At 40.7% G+C, this 18,640-nt stretch overlaps 1 protein-coding gene across 7 annotated transcripts in view; it reads left to right on the top strand.

Moving 5' to 3' along the window:
• Positions 1–18,640, top strand: part of cfap74 (cilia and flagella associated protein 74) — a 460,813-nt gene that overhangs the window by 251,655 nt on the left and 190,518 nt on the right. For all 7 annotated transcript variants that reach the window (XM_059952433.1, XM_059952430.1, XM_059952431.1 and 4 more), the window contains 3 exons: positions 2,227–2,345; positions 8,678–8,744; positions 11,418–11,507. In XM_059952433.1, the coding sequence (XP_059808416.1) occupies positions 2,227–2,345; positions 8,678–8,744; positions 11,418–11,507 (276 nt within the window). The remainder of the gene's footprint in view (positions 1–2,226; positions 2,346–8,677; positions 8,745–11,417; positions 11,508–18,640) is intronic.

Here is an 18,640-nt window from a genome sequence, read left to right as displayed (position 1 = left end):
CACCCCCTCTGCCTACCTTCCTATTCCTCCGATATAATGTGTAACCTTGGACATTCAGCTCCCAACTACAACCATCCTTCAGCCACAATTCAGTGATGGCCACAACATCATAACTGGCAATCTGTAATATTGCAACAAGATCATCTATCTTATTTCTTATTCTATGCGCATTTAGATACAACACCTTGAGTACCGTATTTTCTATCCTTTCTGATTCTGCATCCCTAATGATTTGATACTCAGCCTGTTGACTGCAACTAAGTCCCATCACCTTCCTGACAATCTGACTGCACGTTATCTTTACTTTTTTACCATCCATCCTGTCCTGAGTCCCTTCACTCCAGGTCCCACCCCTCTGCTAAATCAGTTTAAACCCTACCCAACAGCTCTCAGAAACCTGCCTGCGAGAATATTGGTCCCCATCGACTTCAGGTGCAACCCAACACTTTTGAACAGGTTATACCTCCCCCAGAAGAGATCCCAATTATCCAAGAACCTGAAGCCCTGCTCCCTACACCCACTTCTCAGCCACGCATTTATTTCCCAAATCATCTTTTGATGTTAAGCTCCCAACTATGGCCTTCTTTCAGCTATGACTCGGTGATGCTCACAACGTCATACTGACCAATCTGTAATTGTGCCACGAGTTTGATCACTTTTTTCGAATGCTACACACATTTAAATACAGCACCTTCAGTCCAGCCTTCTTCACCCTTTTGAATTTTGCCTCTGTGGTACAATTTAACTGTCTGCATTTGTACCCTATCATTGGATTTTCCTTCCTTTTATTCATGTTACATCCATTATCTACTTGTAAACCTGTTGGCTCATCCTGTGCTCCACCCAGCTAATGGAATTCACCTTCCGCATGTTCCAAGCTCATCGCCTGCAGCCTATTTAATCCCAGTTCTCATCCAAAATCCTTCTTCACTCAGCAAACCAGTCAGCCTCAACCACTTGCTGCTAGATTTCACTCTCCCTGCCTTAAGCTTACCTTGGTGCCTGCTGTGTTTAATTTCTGTTCTCTCTTGTTTTGTGGCCCTTTGTAGCTTGTTATTTTGTGGTCCATTACTAAAGTTATCGTTAACAGCTGAATTATCTCTGGTGCTCTGCTTTTGGGTTAAGCCTCTACATTTCTTGACATCCGTCTCACAAGCCACTAACCTACCAGCTCTCTATCTCTTTCACAGGTCACAGTGTTAGAATTCCTCTTACTTTTTTTTGGAATGTTTCCTTGTCCTTGTTTTTGTTACTTAGTTCACTACTATTAGAGCATTCTCTTAGCTGCTGATGATATAGTTAGATCCAGAAACCTGTCTTTCACCTTACACAATACTGTAATGAAAATTATTTGAGAATTCATCCTGTGTTCTTTTGTGATTCGTCTCAGGGTATTCACGTATACATTCACAAACAAAGGAGATGCTTGATACATTTTCAAGATCACTAGAAAAGTGGACTTGCACAAAAACAATACTGGCACAAATGAAAATTAAACAAACGTCTACAGTAGTTGCAGTACAAAAATCAAATAAAACCTATCATTCACTGAACAAGCCGATCTCTGCAATGTTGCAGGGGGGCCACATATCCAACAAATTTTACACAGAGCTCTCTCTCTCTCTCTCTCTCTCTCTCTCTCAATGTACTTGCCCCTACCTTCTCCAGTTCCTAGCACTAGCCTAAAACCAAAACTCTCCCAATGCGCAAAGAAAATGCCCCTTTTTTAGACCCTTAACATAATTATCACCAGTGTACTTTTCCATCCTTTGGTGGTACCAGCTGCTGCCCGTTATCAACTATGATCTTCAGCCCAGACACATAATTCAGGAAAAAGGAGACTACAGGTCTGTAAGGAGGAAACATCTATCTCATAACTATCTCATCTTAATGATGTTCATTCAAAATAGAGACAAAACATTAGTCAATAAGAGGGAAAACTGGTCATTACCACATTCCAAACTGACACCATTTTATCTTTGAACTTCCATTTTATTACGATATGCACCAAGGAGAAATCAAAATTAACTCTTTCCTTCCAAAGGCAAAAGGACCTGCAGCTTTGTGTTTTCTTATGTCTTGTGCTTTTATTTCAGATACCTTTTGCTTCTCCTGCTGATGTTCTATAGAGTCACTGCTTTCTTTTGGGTTACAGTTTAGGCAGAGGATTAATTAATGTAAGATAGTACTTATCTTATTATTGCTGTAAACTGCTTTGTGTTTCAGAACTTTGATATTGGGAAAACTTATAAGAAAAAGGCAAATCTGATAAATGCTTCATACTGTATCACTTACTGTAAACTGATTGACATCAGTGATCACGTGAAAGACTTCATTGAGGTTGAGTGAGTATTTTTTTTCAGCTCAAGCTGGTAAAACCTTACTTATGGAAATAGCCAAGCATGCTCATTTGTCAATTGCTAGGAACTTTTGGACTATTTAGTTTTTAGTATTGTGGATTTCTGAAGATTTAAATCAATTTATATGTGTGTAGTATTAACTGTTTATTGCCTTTGTGTAGTGTGTAATGCCTTTTGGATTACACCAGTTTTAGATATTATTATCAGGACAATCCATGTGACCAATTAACCTACTAACTTGTAGAGCGTAATTACTGAGAATGTTTCATTGCTAGTAAGCAGAGATTTAAAATTAAATAATTTTTGAGCCTATACAGTAATGGAACTGTCTTATTCTATAGAATGTGTCTCAAACTTTAATCCAATTTCAAAAGATTTCAGTGGTTAATGATGACCAAACCTAATCTGTGAAAGAATCTGTGCTGATTTCTGGCAGGTGTCCCTTAACCTATTGCCAGTTGGAAATACTGCATATTAGAAAAAAACTGCAGATGATGGAGATCTATAAAAATAAATCAAGTCAAGTCAACTTTTATTGTCATTTTGACCATAACTACTGGTACAGTGCATAGTGAAAATGAGACGATGTTTTTCAGGACCATGGTGTTACATGACACAGTACCAAAAACTAGACTGAACTACGTAATAAAAAAAACACACAGAGAAAGCTACACTAGACTACAGACCTACACTGGACTGCATAAAGTGCTCAAAAACAGTACCTGCATTACAATAAGTAATAAACAGGACAATAGGGCAAGGGGTCAGTCCAGGCTTCGGGAAACACTGGCAACAGAAAACACTGGAAACTTTCAATGGCAGGCAGATCTGTAGAAAAACCAAACAGATTTAACATTTTGGGTTGAAGATTCTTCATGGTTAAGAAAGCATACAGTACAATGGCCTTCATCAATCGTGGGACTGAGCTGAAGAGCTAAGAGGTAATGTTGCAGCTATATAGGACCCTGATCAGACCTCACTTGGAGTACTGTGCTCAGTTCTGGTCACCTCACTACAGAATGGATGTGGAAACTATAGAAAGGGTGCAGAGGAGATTTACAAGGATGTTGCCTGGATTGGTGAGCATGCCTTATGAGAATAGGTTGAGTGAACTCGGCCTTTTCTCCTTGGAGCGACAGAGGATTAGAGGTGACCTGATAGAGGTGTATAAGATGATGAGAGGCATTGATTGTGTGGATAGCCAAAGGCTTTTTCCCAGGGCTGAAATGGCTAGCATGAGAGGGCATAGTTTTAAGTTGCCTGGAAGTAGGTACGGAGGAGATGTCAGGGGTAAGTTTTTTACACAGAGAGTGGTGAGTGCGCTGAATGGGCTGCCAGCGACAGTGGTGGAGGCAGATGCGATAGGGTCTTTTAAGAGACTTCTGGATAGGTACATGGAGCTCAGAAAAATAGAGGGTATAGGTAATCCTAGATAGTTTCTAGGGTAAGAACATGTTTGGCACAGCTTTGTGGGCCAAAGGGCCTGTTTTGTTCTGTAGGTTTTCTATGTTTCTAAAACTGAGAACGAGAAGGATGAAAGGTTCCCAACCTGAAATGTTAATTTTGCTTCCTTTTCCTTGGATGCTGCCTGACCTGCTGAGTGTTTCCTAAACTTAAAAAAAAGACCACAGATGCTGGTTTACAAGGATGATTCTGGGAATGAAAAGTTTATCATACAGGGAACCTTTGATGGCTTTGTGTCTGTACTTGCTTCAATCTAGAAGTCTGAGGGGGATCTCAATGAAACCTTTCAAATATTGAAAGGCCTACACAGAGTACATGTGGAAAGGGTATTTCTCATGGTGGACAAGAAGGCACAGCCTGAGGATAGAGGGGCATCCATTTAAAACAGAGATGTGGAGAAATTTCTTTAGCCAGAGTGGTGAATTTGTTACCACATGCTGGTGTGGGAGGCAGGTCATTGGGTGTATTTAAGGCAGAGATTGATAGGCTTTTGATTGGACACGGCATCAAAGGCTATGGGGAGAAGGGTGTGGAATGGGTTTGAGTAGGGGAGAAAAGGATCATCCATGATTGGATGTCGGAGCAGACACAATGGGTCAAATGACCTAATTCTGCTCCTATGTTTTGTGATCTTACGGACATCTGTAACAACACACTCAAAATGCTGGAGGAACTCAGGTCAGGCTGCTTCTATGGAGGAGAATAAACAATTGAATCGAGTCCCTTCACCCCACTGAATTCCTCCAGCATTTTGTTTGTGTTGCTGTGGAGCGTCTTCATCAGCATGTGTTGGCATCAAAACAAAATAATGCTGAGTTTGATTACTTACCTTCATATGAACATTAAAATCAACCTCTTTATCCTGGCATTAAATGTATTATTGATCTGATTATCTGCAACTATTGTGTAGATGCCAACAATGTGATAAAGCCATTATTGTAGATGACAGTAGTCCAGCTGAACTCGCAAGTACATAAGCCCAAGAGATTCTGCAGATGCTGGAACTCCAGAGCAACAAACACAAAATGCTGAAGGAACTCAGCAGGTCAGATGCATCTCTGGAGGTGGATGACAAACTGTGGATGTTTCAAGCCAAAACCCTTCATCAGGACTGGAAATAAAGGGGGAAGATGCCAGAATATGAAGTTTGGGGCAGGGGAAGTAGTACAAGTTAGAAGGTGATCGGTGAAGTCAGGTGGGTGGGGGAGGGTGAATGAAGTAAGAAGCTGGGAGGTGATAGCTAAAAAGGTGAAGGGCTGAAGAAGGCGGAATCTGACAGGAGGGGAGAGCGGACCATAGGAGAAAGGGATGGAGGAGGGGCACAAGGGGTGGTGATAGGCAAGTGATTCCACAAGTACTGATTTTTAAATTTCATTCATGAACATTTCAATTCTCATGTCATGTTTGTGTTGTTCACTACCTCTGATGCGACGCATTGTCAAAGCAAATAGTTTCAATTGGTAGGTCCAATTTGAAGACAGAATATAATATAAATGGTAAGTCTCACACAGAGAGTGGTGGGTGCGTGGAATGCACTGCCAGCGGCACTAGTGGAAGTGGGTACAATAGGGTCTTTTAAGAGGCTCTTAGACAGGTACATGGAACTTAGAAAAATAAGGGCTATGTGCTGAGGGAATTCCAGGCAGTCTCTAGAGTAGGTTACATGGTCTGTACAACATTGTGGGCTGAAGGGCCTGTAATGTTCGGTAAACTTCTATGTCCTATGATCTTTTGTACATCATTACATTATGGAAATAATTTAATTGAAATCTGAAAGTTAACAGGAGTGTCCAGCTTTCTTCTTGATGTCAATTACAGTGCCTATAAAAATATTCACCACCCCCCTTGGAAGTTTTCATGATTTATTGTTTTTACGACATTGAATCACAGTAGATTTAGTTTTGCTTTTTTGACACTGATCAACAGAAGAAGATTCTTTTGTGTCAAAGTGAAAACAGATCTCTACAAAGTGATCTAAAATAATTGTAAATGTAAAACACAAAATAATTGATTACTTAAGTATTCACCCCTTTAATATGACACACCAAATCATCATTGGTGCTGCCAATTAGTTTTAGAAGTCAGAGTTTGAGAAGGAGAGGCTTTTTCAGTTTTTTTAAACACCCAACCAATTGGGAGCGGAGTAGCTGAAGACAGCCGGTCAGCAAGCGCACTATAAAAGAAGTTTTGTCTAGCGAAGCGGCCATTGTCGGAGCGGACTGAGTCAGAGTGGGATGGCTGGCTCAACAGGCAGAGGTGAAGGTAGGTTCCAGTAAGTTGTTGTTGTTGTTTCTTTTTGCTCATTCGGTTTCTTTTTTAACTAGTAAGTGTAGAGAGAATACCAGACAGGATGTTGGAATGCTCCTCTTGCAGGATGTGGGAAGTCAAAGACACCTGCAAGTAGTGCATCCAGCTGCAGCTTCTAACAAACTGCATTGGGGAACTGGAGCAGGAGCTGGATGACCTCCGGATCATTCAGGAGAATGAGGAGTTTATAGGTAGTAGTTTCAGGGAGGTAGCTACGCCAAAGGAGCAGGGCACAGGTAATTGGGTTACTGTCAGACGATGGAAGGGGAAAGGGCAGGCAGAGCAGGGTACCCCTGTGGCCATTCCCCTCAACAAGTATACCGATTTGGATGCTGTTGGGGATGACTTACCTGGGACAAGCTATGGCAGCCGGATCTCTGGCACTGAGTCTGGTTCTGCAGTGCAGAAGGGAGGAGGGAAGAAGAGGAGAGCGGTAGTGAAAGGGGACTCGATAGAGGTACAGACAGGAGGTTCTGTGGTCATGACAGAGAGACCTGGATGGTTTGTTGCCTCCCAGGTGCCAGGGTCAGGGATGTCTCTGATCACGTGCACAGCATTCTGAAGTAGGAGGATGAGCAGCCAGATGTCATGGTACACTTCGGTACCAATGATGTAGGAAGAAAGAGTGAGGAGGTCCTGAAGAATGAGCTTAGAGAGCTTGGTAGGAAGTTAAAAAGCAGGACCTGGAGGGTAGTGATCTCAGGATTGCTACCTGTGCCACGTACCTGTGAGAGTAAGTGTAGGATGCTTTGGAGGATGAACAACATGGCTGAGGAACTGGTGTAGGGGGCAGGGTTTCAGATTTTTGGATCATTGGGACCTCTTCTGGGGCAGGTGGGACCTGTACAAGAGAGACGGGCTACACCTGAACTACAGGGGGAATCAATATCCTTGCAGGGAGGTTTGCTAGTGCTACTGGGGAAGGTTTAAACTAGATTTGCAGGGGCATGGGAACCAGAGTGCCAGAGCAGATAGTGGTTGAAGTGATGAATTCCAGCTCACTTTTAACATCTAAGAAAAACTTGGGCAGGTACTTAGATGAGAGGGGTATGGAGGGATGTGGTTTCAGGTGCAGATCAGTGGGACAAGGCAGAAAATTGGTTCGGCACAGCCTAGAAAGGCAAAAAGGCCTGTTTATGTGCTGTAATGTTCTAAGTCACAGAATTAGTTAAATGGATATCACCTGTGCACAGTCACAGTGAAAGGTCCAGCTGCCGGTGAGTCAGTATCCTGGCAAAATCTATACCGTGAAGACAAAAGAACACTATAAGCAACTTTGTGAAACATTTATTGAAAAGCACAAGTCAGGAGATTGATACAAGAAAGTTTCCAAGTCACTGAATATCCCTTGGAATACTATTAAGTCAATCATCAAGAAATGGAAAGAATACAGCACACCTGTAAATCTGCCTGGAACAGGCTGTCATCAAAAACTGAGTGACTGTGCAAGAAGGGGACTAGTGAGGGAGGCCACCAAGAGACCAATGACAACTCTGGAGGAGTTACATGGTTTAGTGGCTGAGATGGGAGAGACTGCACATAAAACGAATGTTGCCTGGGTGCTTCACCAATCACAGCTTTATGGGAGAGTGGCAAAGAGAAAGCCACTGTTGGAAAAAATACTCACATGTAATCTCAGCTAGAGTCTGCAAGAAGACATGGGAAACTCTGAAGTCGGAAGTTCTGTGGTCTGATGGAAAATTGAACGTTTTAGCTATCAGACTAAATACTGTGTTTCATGGCACATCATCAGAAACACACCATGTGAAGTATGGTGGTGGCTGCATCACGCTGTGGGGATGCTTCACTGTGGCCGGCCCTAGAAGGCTCGTGAAGGTAGAGGGTAAAATAAATGCAGTGAAATACAGGGAAATGCTGGAGGAAAATCTGATGCAGTCTGCAAGAGAACTGCAATTTGGGAGATTTGTTTTCCAGCAAGACAATTACCCCCGGCATAAAGCCAAAGCTACACAAGAATGGCTTAAAAGCAACAAAGTTAACGTCCTGGGGTGGCCAAGTCAGAGTCCAGATCTTAATCCAACTGAGAATTTGTGGTTCAACTTGAAAAGTGCTGTTCACTCACGATCCCTCTGCAATCTGAAAAAGGTTGAGCAGTTTTGTAAAGAAGAATGGGGAAAAATTGTAGTGTCCATTTGTGCAAAGCTGATAGAGACCTAAACAATTATAGATTCAAGGCTATAATTGCTGCCAAAGGTGCATCTACTAAATACTGATTTGAAGGGGCTGAGTAATTACGTGATCAATTATTTTGTGTTTAATAATTGTAATTAATTTAGATCAATTTGTAGAAACTCATTTTCACTTTGACATGAGTCTTTTCTGTTCATCAGTGTCAAAAAAGCCAAATTTAATCCACTGTGATTCAATGTTGTTAAACAATGAAGCATTAAAACTTTCATGGGGGGAGTGGTGAGTACTTATTATAGGCAATGTATTTAATATAGGCTTTTAACTAACGTTTTTAATCCTTAATATGAGTATAGATATCTAATAACACTTGCTACTCATCGCATTTTTATTCCTAGATTCAAGCCTCCTGGTCCAATTTCAGCTGGTATGTCCTGTGAGATGACAGTAATTTTCAAACCTATGGTAAGTAGAAATGTATATCTGATCAAAAATGCATTCAGAAGTCTCAGTAAAATCAGACACTGGAATGATTTCTCCAGGTAAGTTGACAACTAATTCTCTTTCGTGGGTTGGTTCCAAACGTTTCTCAAGAAAAGGCACAAGTAAAAAAATTCACATAAATTATCAGTCATATTACATACATAAACACAAAGGAACACACAAAATGCTGGAGGAACTCAGCAGGTCAGGCATTATCTATGGAAGGGAATAAGCAGCCAACATTTCACTCTCCCTCAGGACTGGGGAAAAAGTGGGGAAAAGCCAGAATAAGAAGGTGGAAGGAGGGGAAGGAGTACAAGATAGAAGATGATAGGTGAGGGGAAAGATGGGTGGAGGGGGAGAGAGGATGAAGTGAGCTGGGTAAGCACATGATTGAAGATTAGGTGGGCAGCAGGGACCACAGAGGAGTGACAGTGAGAGAGGGCCTCACTCGACTCCCAATCAAAGAGAAGATTTATCAAGGTAAATATACCTTGAGGAGACATCACAATGGTGCAGTAAATCATATAATTGGAGATTCTTGCACATGCTGGAAATTTAGAGCAACACACATGAAACACTGGAGGAACTCAGCAGGTCGAGCAATATTTATGAAGATGAGTATGTGATGCACCATCAATAACTCTCGGAGACGGGAGGTGAATGAGAGGCTTTTATTAGCAGCAAAATGGAGCACAGCATCTCAGAGACTGAGGGAGGAGCAGTGCCTCCAATCGCCTTTATACAGTGGTCTGTGGGAGGAGCCACAGGAGCAGTCAGTGGGTGGGTGGGGGGCGTGTCCAGACAGGTATATGTAGTTCACCACAGTATGTTACATATTGTTGAAGTTTTTAGACTGTGCAGCTTGCAGCAATTTGTGATAAAATTGTGACAATATTGTGTGTATTCAGTATCTATATCATATTGACAAACTGGATCTTGAATACTTGTTCAGCAACACACACAAAATGCTGGAGGAGCTTAACAGGCCACGCAGCACATATCAGGGTCACGGCCCGAAACATCGCCTGTACTCTTTTTCATAGATGCTGCCTGGCCTGCTGAGTTCTTCCAGCATTTTGTGTTGTGTATTGCTTGGATTTCCAGCATCTGCAGATGTTTTCTTATTTATGCTTGAATGTATGTTCACAAGAACACAAGTTCTTGAAGGGATGCTCCATTATTGTTGGTTTGGTTCTTTTTACTGATTTGACTTTAAAGTATTTAGAGACAGACTTAACAAAAACATCATGGCATTTTAAAAATTTCTTTCTCCAGGCAGTTAATTTGATCAATCATTCTAGTTAACCCTCCATCTATTACCCCGTCACTAAACTGCACAGCAAACACTTTAAATTTCTTTTTATAATGCTATTTACATTGTGAATACATACTGTTTTATGTATTTATGCACATTTTATTCAATATTTCTTTGTTTTATATCATTCTTTATTCTTTATAACTGTTGAATGTTGTTTTATGTTACATCAACACAGCACACCAAATTCCTAATACATGTAAATGTATATGGCGAATAACATTGATCCTTGATCCTCAAACTAATCTCCCATACTTTGTAATTACCTTGGAGTATTTTTCATTTCTGCTTTAATTACTAAATGTGTGACTAGCCTGCTATGTATACTGTATGTTAAATGATAGAACATAGAAGAGTACAGCATAGTACAGGCATTTTGGCCCACCATATTGTGCCAACCTTTTAACTTTAGATCAATCTAGCATGTGTTAAATGATCTTGGCCAAAAATACAGTATATAAGAGCATTGAAAGAAAGAACAAATAAATATTGGAAGGCATAGAATTAGTCACATAACTAATATTTAGGGAAATGAGGTATGTTAGTGTTTCAAATAATTTCTAGAATTTTAAAAAATAATTTTAAATTGTGATAGTGACTGTCTCCATTTGGACATATAAGTAACAAATTAATGATTAGATGCACTTTAAACATGAATTATCACATCCTGCATTATTCTATTGTATGACACATCCTTACGATGTTCCAAAGCAATTCACAACCCAAGTTTAAAGACTTTTTATGCTTCAGAGAAGTTGACCTTATCAGACAAGGTCTTTCACAAAAACTGGCACAGAACAAATTTTTGATTTCTCTGCCATTTCCTCCTTCCCTGGTATAATTTATTTAGTCATAGTCTATAACAGATTCACTTTAAATTGCTGATCTTTTTTCTTTTAATATATTTAACTGGGGAAATACATGGGTACTTGTATTAACATGAGATTCTGCAGATGCTGTAAATCTGAAGCAACACCCACGAAATGCTGGTGGAACTCAACAGATCAGTCAGAATCTATGGAAATGAATAAACAGTCAACGTTTCAGGCTGCAATCCTTCATCAGGACTGAAACTGCCTGAAATGTCAGCTGTTCATCCCCTTCCATGGATGCTCCCTGACTTACTGAGTTCCTCCAGCATTTTATGTGTGTTGGGTACCTGCATAATTCAGCAGACAACTGGGTGAGTTCAAGGAAAAAATAACTAATAGTGAAAACAGGTTGCCATAGGTTAGAAAAGAAAGTTTAAAAAGCAGAATAGAAAACTGTTTTTAGAGTTGCAATTGCTGGAGAAAAAAATTGATAAAAGTAAGGTTTCCTTTTATGCTTGAACTCAGCTAAATGAAGATCTTGAAGGAGAAATAATGTTCCAGGCTCAAACAGGATCCTTTACTGTCCCACTTAAATGTACAACGAAAACATGTGATGTAAGTTTTGGCACAAAATATTTGCTTGTTTGTCATGTTATATTTATTGTATCCATATTTAAATCAGATACTTTTCATGCATTACGTTACACAAACTTGACTGTTCTGTATTTATGCACTTGAATGTTTTGATCCCTCAGCATCTAACTGGAAGATTCAACATTCAAGTTTGCTTAATGCCATTCCCAGTACACTAGTGTAAAGGAGAACTAAATAATTGTTACTCCAGATCTAATGCATCACCAAAAAACGCAATAAGATAAAGAACACAATAATAGTGAAAAAAACACAATAGATATAAATACATAAGATAACTTAGATACATGGATTGTATGTCCATAAAGTGATGCTAGGCATAGGAGTGTCTGTACATAACGATGACTGACAGGAAATGATAAAGTAGTGGTGGTTGGGGGTGTGGAGGGAAGGGTTAATGGGGAAAATAGCTCAAACAAAATGCTGGAGAATCTCAGTGAGTCGGGTAACATCTATGTAGGGGAACAAACAATTGAATATTTAGGCTGAGACTCTTTGTCGTGGAAAGCAAGGGGGAAGAAGCCAGAATAGACGCTGGTGGGGATGGGGGAAGGTTAAGGGAAGAAAAGAGTACAAGTTGGCAGGTGATGGGTAAGACCAGATGAGGGGGGAAGCAGGTGGGTAGGGAAGGGGGGGATGAAATAAGAAAATAGGAGATGATGGGTGAAAATTGTAAAGAGCTGAAGAAGAAGGAATCTGACAGGAGAGGAGATTGGACCGTGGGAGAAAGGGAAGGAGAAGGGGCACCAGAGGGACATAACAGGCAGGTGGGGAGAAGAGAAGGAGTGTGAGGAGAGCCAGAATGGGGAATAGAAAAGGAGAGAAAGTGGAGGGGGGAGAAATTGCCAGAAGTTGAAGAAATTGTTGTTCATGCCATCAGGTTTGAGGCTACCCAAAATGAATATGAGGTGTCACTCCTCCAACTTGAGAGTGGCCTCATCATGGCAGTAGAAATGGCCGTGGACCGACATGTCGAAATAGGAATGGGGATAGGAATTAAAATGGTTGACCGCCGAGAAGCCCTCATCCAGAACCCTGAAGTTTGAAGTACAACTGTATATTTGCTTACTTAGAACATCCACTGGGTCATCTACTGTATGTGAGAAGAAGCCAAGGGCTTAAAACAGACAAACAAAAGGAAGTATAGTGTAGGAACAGGACTTTCAGTCAATTACATTATTCTAACTGCGATGACAAATTAAATAAATACCTATACCTCTCTATACTGTACCTCCTCATAGTGTATGGAAGTTTGGTTGATCACCAAGCTTGGCAAAATGTCTGCAGATATTTTGGCTCCAATTAAAAAGCCATCATCAGTGTATAGTTGAGGGTGTTGTGTCCTCAGAATGCTGGCTATGTACTCCTCCAGAGTCCAACTGAATATTGATTAAACGTCATGATCTGGTTGGCTGGTTCAAAACACTGAACAGTTTAACAGTGGAAGATTCTAATTGGCTAGCTTTGAGGGGAGGGGTCTCTGTACCACTCCATACCATACGTCTTGAGACATGTTATACCTCTCTCTGCGCATGTCCCTTGCCTCTCTACAAGCTTCTCGACTCTATGTACCCCATCCCCTCACCAAGCTCCTATTTAAACTTGGCTTGTTAGCTTGATCTGCTAACAGGCACCAGAATCAGAGAGTAAAAAGACTACCTTTCTTAAACAACGTACGTCTAGGTTTGGTATGAGTTAGGTCCAACCAAGCAGAAAAGTTGGGATGTTTCGATTAATGGAACAACTATTTGAGCGAATATTATGTAAATACTACCCATGCACAATTATCTGTTGGTAAGAAATAACTGATCGTACATCACATACAATTATAAAGTAAGTGTATTTACTAATTTCAGCTTCATCAACCAGTTATTAAGAGGAAAGAAAAATAAAAAGGGCCCATTACAATTAAACCAGTCTAAATCTGCACATTGTTGGAGCTCATATTGTCCAAAAGCTGGGAATGACTATTATCATGGCACTGATTCTCATCATCAATCACCAGTAGAACTTCCCATTTTGGACTCCTTTGACTCATGAAGCACTCCTTGTAATCAGTCTTCCCATCGGATCAAATCTATAAGACAAAGGAGCAGAAGTTGGCCATTCAGACCATCGAATCTATTCTGCCATTTTATCATAAGCTGATCCATTCTCCCATTTAGTCCCACTCTCCTGCCTTCTCACCATAACCTTTGATGCCCTGGCTACTCAGATACCTATCAATCTCTGCCTTAAATACACCCAATGACTTGACTTCCACTGCCGCCCGTGACAACAAATTCCGCAGATTCACCACCCTCTAGCTAAAAAAAATTTCTTCTCATCTCTGTTCTGAATGGGCGCCCTTCAATCCTTAAGTCATGTCCTCTCATACTAGACTCCCCCACCATGGGAAACAGCTTTGCCACATCCACTCTGTCCATGCCTTTCAACATTCAAAATGTTTCTATGAGATCCCCCCCTCATTCTTCTAAACTCCAAGAAGTACAGTCCAAGAGCAGTCAAACGTTCCTCAGATGTTAACCCTCTCATTCCTGGAATCATTCTAGTGAATCTTCTCTGAACCCTCACCAATGTTAGCACATCCTTTCTTAAATAAGGAGCCCAAAACTGCACATAGTACTCCAAGTGAGGTCTTACCAGTACCTAATAGAGCCTCAACATCACATCCCTGCTGCTATACTCTATTCCTCTAGAAATGAATGCCAACATTGCATTCGCCTTCTTCACCACCGACTCATCCTGGAGGTTAACCTTAAGGGTATTCTGTATGAGGACTCCCAAGTCCCATTGCATCTCAGAACTTTGAATTCTCTCACCATTTAAGTAATAGTCTGCCCGTTTATTTCTTCTAACAAATTGCATGACCATACACTTACCAAAATTGTATTTCATTTGCTACTTCTTTGCCCATTCTCCCAATCTATCCAAGTCTCTCTGCAGACTCTCTGTTTCCTCAGCACTACCAGCCCCTCCACCTATCTTTGTATCATCAGCAAACTTAGCCACAAAGCCATCTATTCCATAATCCAAATCATTGATATACAATGTAAAAAGAAGTGGCCCCAACACGGACCCCTGTAGAACACCACTGGTAACCGGCAGCCAACCAGAATGGAATCCCTTTATTCCCACTCTCTGTTTCCTGCCAATCAGCCAACACTCTATCCACATATGTAACTTACCTGTAATTCCATGGGCTGTTATCTTGTTTAGCATCTTCATGTGCGGCACCTTGTCAAAGGCCTTCTGAGAATCCAAATACACAACATCCACTGCATCTCCCTTGTCTAGCCTACATGTAATTTCCTCAAAAGATTGCAATAGGTTTGTCAGCCATCTCTTCCAATCTTCTTCTCCCTGCATTTCCCACCAATAAGACCAGAAACCCTACCAGTGTCCGTCACAAATCTCTCTCTGCCCAGCTTTCTCTAGTACCTTCTCCCAACTCCACCATCTTGATTGGCTGACACAACATTCCTAAATTGAACATCATAGCCCCTTTAGCTGAAACCCAAACACTGCTTCTACAGAAAGCTACTAAATAAAATACCCTACAACATTAGCAGTAAAAATCTTAAACAGAGCATTACATCTGTACTCGCTCTGTACCTCTCTATTCCTCAGTAATCTTCTTTCTCTCTGCCTCTTCATACCCTGTATACCTCTATACCTCTCTTTTCTTTATGCATCTTTATGCACTCTATACCTCTCTATAACATTCTATACCACACTATAACTCTCTGTATCCCTTTATATTCTATTCTCTCCATGTCACACTATATCTATTTATGCCTCTTTATACTTATTTCCCTATACCACTCCATGCAATCTCTCTCTACACCATTCTATACCCCTCTGCACTATTCTATACCCCTTTGAAAAGGGAGAGTGAGCAGCCAGAAGTCATGGTACATTTTAGTACCAATGACATTAGTAGATAAAGGGGGTGATCCTGAAAACAGAATACAGGAAGGAAGCTGAGAAGCAGCACCTCGAGGGTAGTAATCTCGGGATTGCTGCCTGTATCACACAACAGTGAGAATAGGAATAGAATGAGGTCACAGATAAATCTGTGGCTGAAGAATTGGAGTGGGGGGCAGGTTTACTAGATCTGTTGGGAGTGGTTTAAACTAATGTGGTAGGGAAATGGGAACCAGTATAATAGAGCTGAGAATGAGCCAGCAGGTTTACAAGTAGATGTTGGATGTAACATGAATGTAAGGACGGAAAATTCAATCATTGGATACAAATGAAGACAGAGCAAGGAGTTAAATTGTACCACAGACAAAATTCAAAGGGGTGAAGAATGCAACACTAAAGGTGCTGTATTTAAGTACACATAGCATTCGGAAAAAGGTAGACAAATTCTTAGCACAATTAGAGATTGATCAGTATGACGTTGTGGGCATCACTGAGTTGTGGCTGAAAGAAGACCTTAGTTGGGAGCTTAACATCAAAGGATATACTTCTGTATTGAAAGGACAGGCATGAAGGCATAGGCGGTGATGTGGCTTTGTTGATAAGAGATGGATTTACATCTTTAGAAAGAGGTGATTATAGTGTTTTTGTGGATGGAGTTAAGAAACTGCAAGGGTTTTTAAAAAAAACCATTATGGGAATCAAAATCAGAATCAGGTTTATTATCACTGGCATGTGTCATGAAGTTTGTTGATATTGGATCACTGGAAAATGATGCTGGTGAGGTAGTAGTGGGGGACAAAGAAATGTCAGTTGAACTTAATGAGTGCTTTGCATCTGTCTTCACTGTGGAAGGCGCAAGCAGTGTGCCAGGAGTCTATGAGTGTCAGAGAGCAGAAGTGAGTGCCATTGCTATTACAAAGGAAAAAGTGCGAGGCAAACTGAACAGATGCACTGGTCATGATCTTTTAAGAATCACTTAATTCTGGCATGGTGCCGGAGGGCTGGAAGATTGCAAATGTCACTCCACTCTTTAAGAAGGAAGGAAGGCAAAAGGAAAGGAAATTATAGGCTAGTTAGCCTAACTTCAGTGGTTGGGTAAGTGTTGGAGTCTATTCGTAATCATGAGGTTTTGGGGTACTTGGAGACTAATGATAAAATAAGTCAAAGTCAGCATGGTTTCTGCAAAGGGAAATCTTGCCTGACAAATATGTTAGAATTCTTCGAGGAAGTAACGAGCAGTGAGGACAAAGGAGAGGCAGTGGATGTCATTTACTTGGATTTTCAGAAGGCATTTGATAACATGCCTCGCAAGGCTACTTAACAAGATAAAATCCTATGACATTACAGGAAAGATACTGGCATGGATAGTGGAATGACTGATAGGCAGGAGGCAGTGAATGGGAATAAAGGAGGATTTTCTGGTTGGCTGCCGGAGACTAGTGGTGTTCCTCAGTGGTCTGTATTGGAACCATTAATTTTCACATAATTTGTTAATAATTTAGATAATGGAATTGGCGGCTTTGTGGCAAAGTTTGTGGATGAGACAAAGATAGGTGGAGGGGTAGGTAGTGCTAAGGAAGCAATGCAATTGCATCAACACTTAGACTAAGCAGGACTTAAGAGATGCAGGGAAATTTCTTGAGACAGAGGGTGGTGAATTTGTGGAATTTGTGAATTTGTTACCAGAGGCAGCTATGGAGGCCAGGTTGTTTGGTGTATTTAAGGCAGCGATTGTTAGGTTTTTGATTGGATACAGCATCAAAGGTTATGGGGAGAAGGCCAGGAAGTAGGGCTGAGGAGGAAGAAAAATGGATCAGCAATGATTAAATGTCAGAGCAGACTCGATGTGCCTAATGGCCTAAATCTACTCCTATGTCTTATGGTCTAAATTGGAAGAATGGGCAAGAAAGTGGCAGATTGAAAACAGTGTAGGGAAATGTATGATAATGAATTTTGGTAATAGGAACTATAGACAGACTATTATTTAAATGGAGAGAAAATTTAAACATCAGAGGTGCAAAGGGACTTAGGAGTCCTTGTGCAAGGCTCCCAGAACGTTTATTTACAGGTTGAGTCTATGGTAAAGAACACAAATGCAATGTTGGCATTAACTTCAAGGAGAATAGAATATAAAAGCAAGAAGATAATGCTGAGGCTTTATAAGACACTAGTCAAGCCGCACTTGGACTATTGATCTGCAATGCATTGATCTGCAAATTCAGTAGAATTTGTCTTTTTCTTCATGAGTCGGAGTTGCAATCCCAGCATGTTTGGACGGTGTGCAAGGGGCCAGTGAGTTTCAAAGCCAGGGCTATTTGGCTCAAAATCCGATGCCACCACCACCCCATACCTCTTTATTTCTTTATTCCTCAGAATACTTCCCTCTACCACTTTATACCCTGTACACCCTGTATATTCCCCCATACCTTTGTATATACTTTATACCTCAGTGTCTCTCTACACAGCTCTATACTCTCTGTAACTCTTAGTACCTCCCTTTACCTTTCTATACTCTCTGTACATTTTGTACTGTCTGTACTCTCTGCAGTTCCTCCTTATACCTCTGCACCTCTCTCTGTTCTCTATTCCCAACCTGTTCATGTGTTTACTTAAATGTCCATAAACTTTGCTTTTATATCTGTTTTCACATCCTACTGTGACACCTAATGCTCTCTGTGTAAACAAGTTATCTCACAAACCTTCTTTGAGCTTTCACCTCACCTTAAACATCTGTTCTCTAGTTTTTGATTTTTGCACCCTGGGTATATTATTACAGACTATTTACCCAAATTAAGCCTTTTAGAATACCTTATACTTCCATCAGATCACCTCTCAGCCTCAGATGGTACTTGCAATATTAATCTACAAGGCTTAATATACTCAGATAGCATTCTTGTGTTTGTCCTCAATTCATTGCCATTTCTGTAGAGCAGCATTAAACCAATGTACCAAGCAGCTCTGTGGCAATGTAGCAAACAAAAATTTCTAGTTTATATTCCAAAATAGCTCATCCTTGTATAAGTGCTGGGAAGAATAACAGGAGAAATTATTTTATAATCCTTTCCAAGTACAAAGGGCACAATAATTGGTGTTAAATGGTGTTATTGCAGCAAATAATGTTGATGAAATTGACAGGAATAATAAATCAACCATAATGGAATGGTGGAGCA

This window comes from Hypanus sabinus, chromosome 27, assembly GCF_030144855.1.
Source record: "Hypanus sabinus isolate sHypSab1 chromosome 27, sHypSab1.hap1, whole genome shotgun sequence".
NCBI lineage: Eukaryota > Metazoa > Chordata > Chondrichthyes > Myliobatiformes > Dasyatidae > Hypanus > Hypanus sabinus.
The sequence above is the reverse complement of the archived record's forward strand: the minus strand, read 5'-3'. Positions and strand labels throughout refer to the sequence as shown.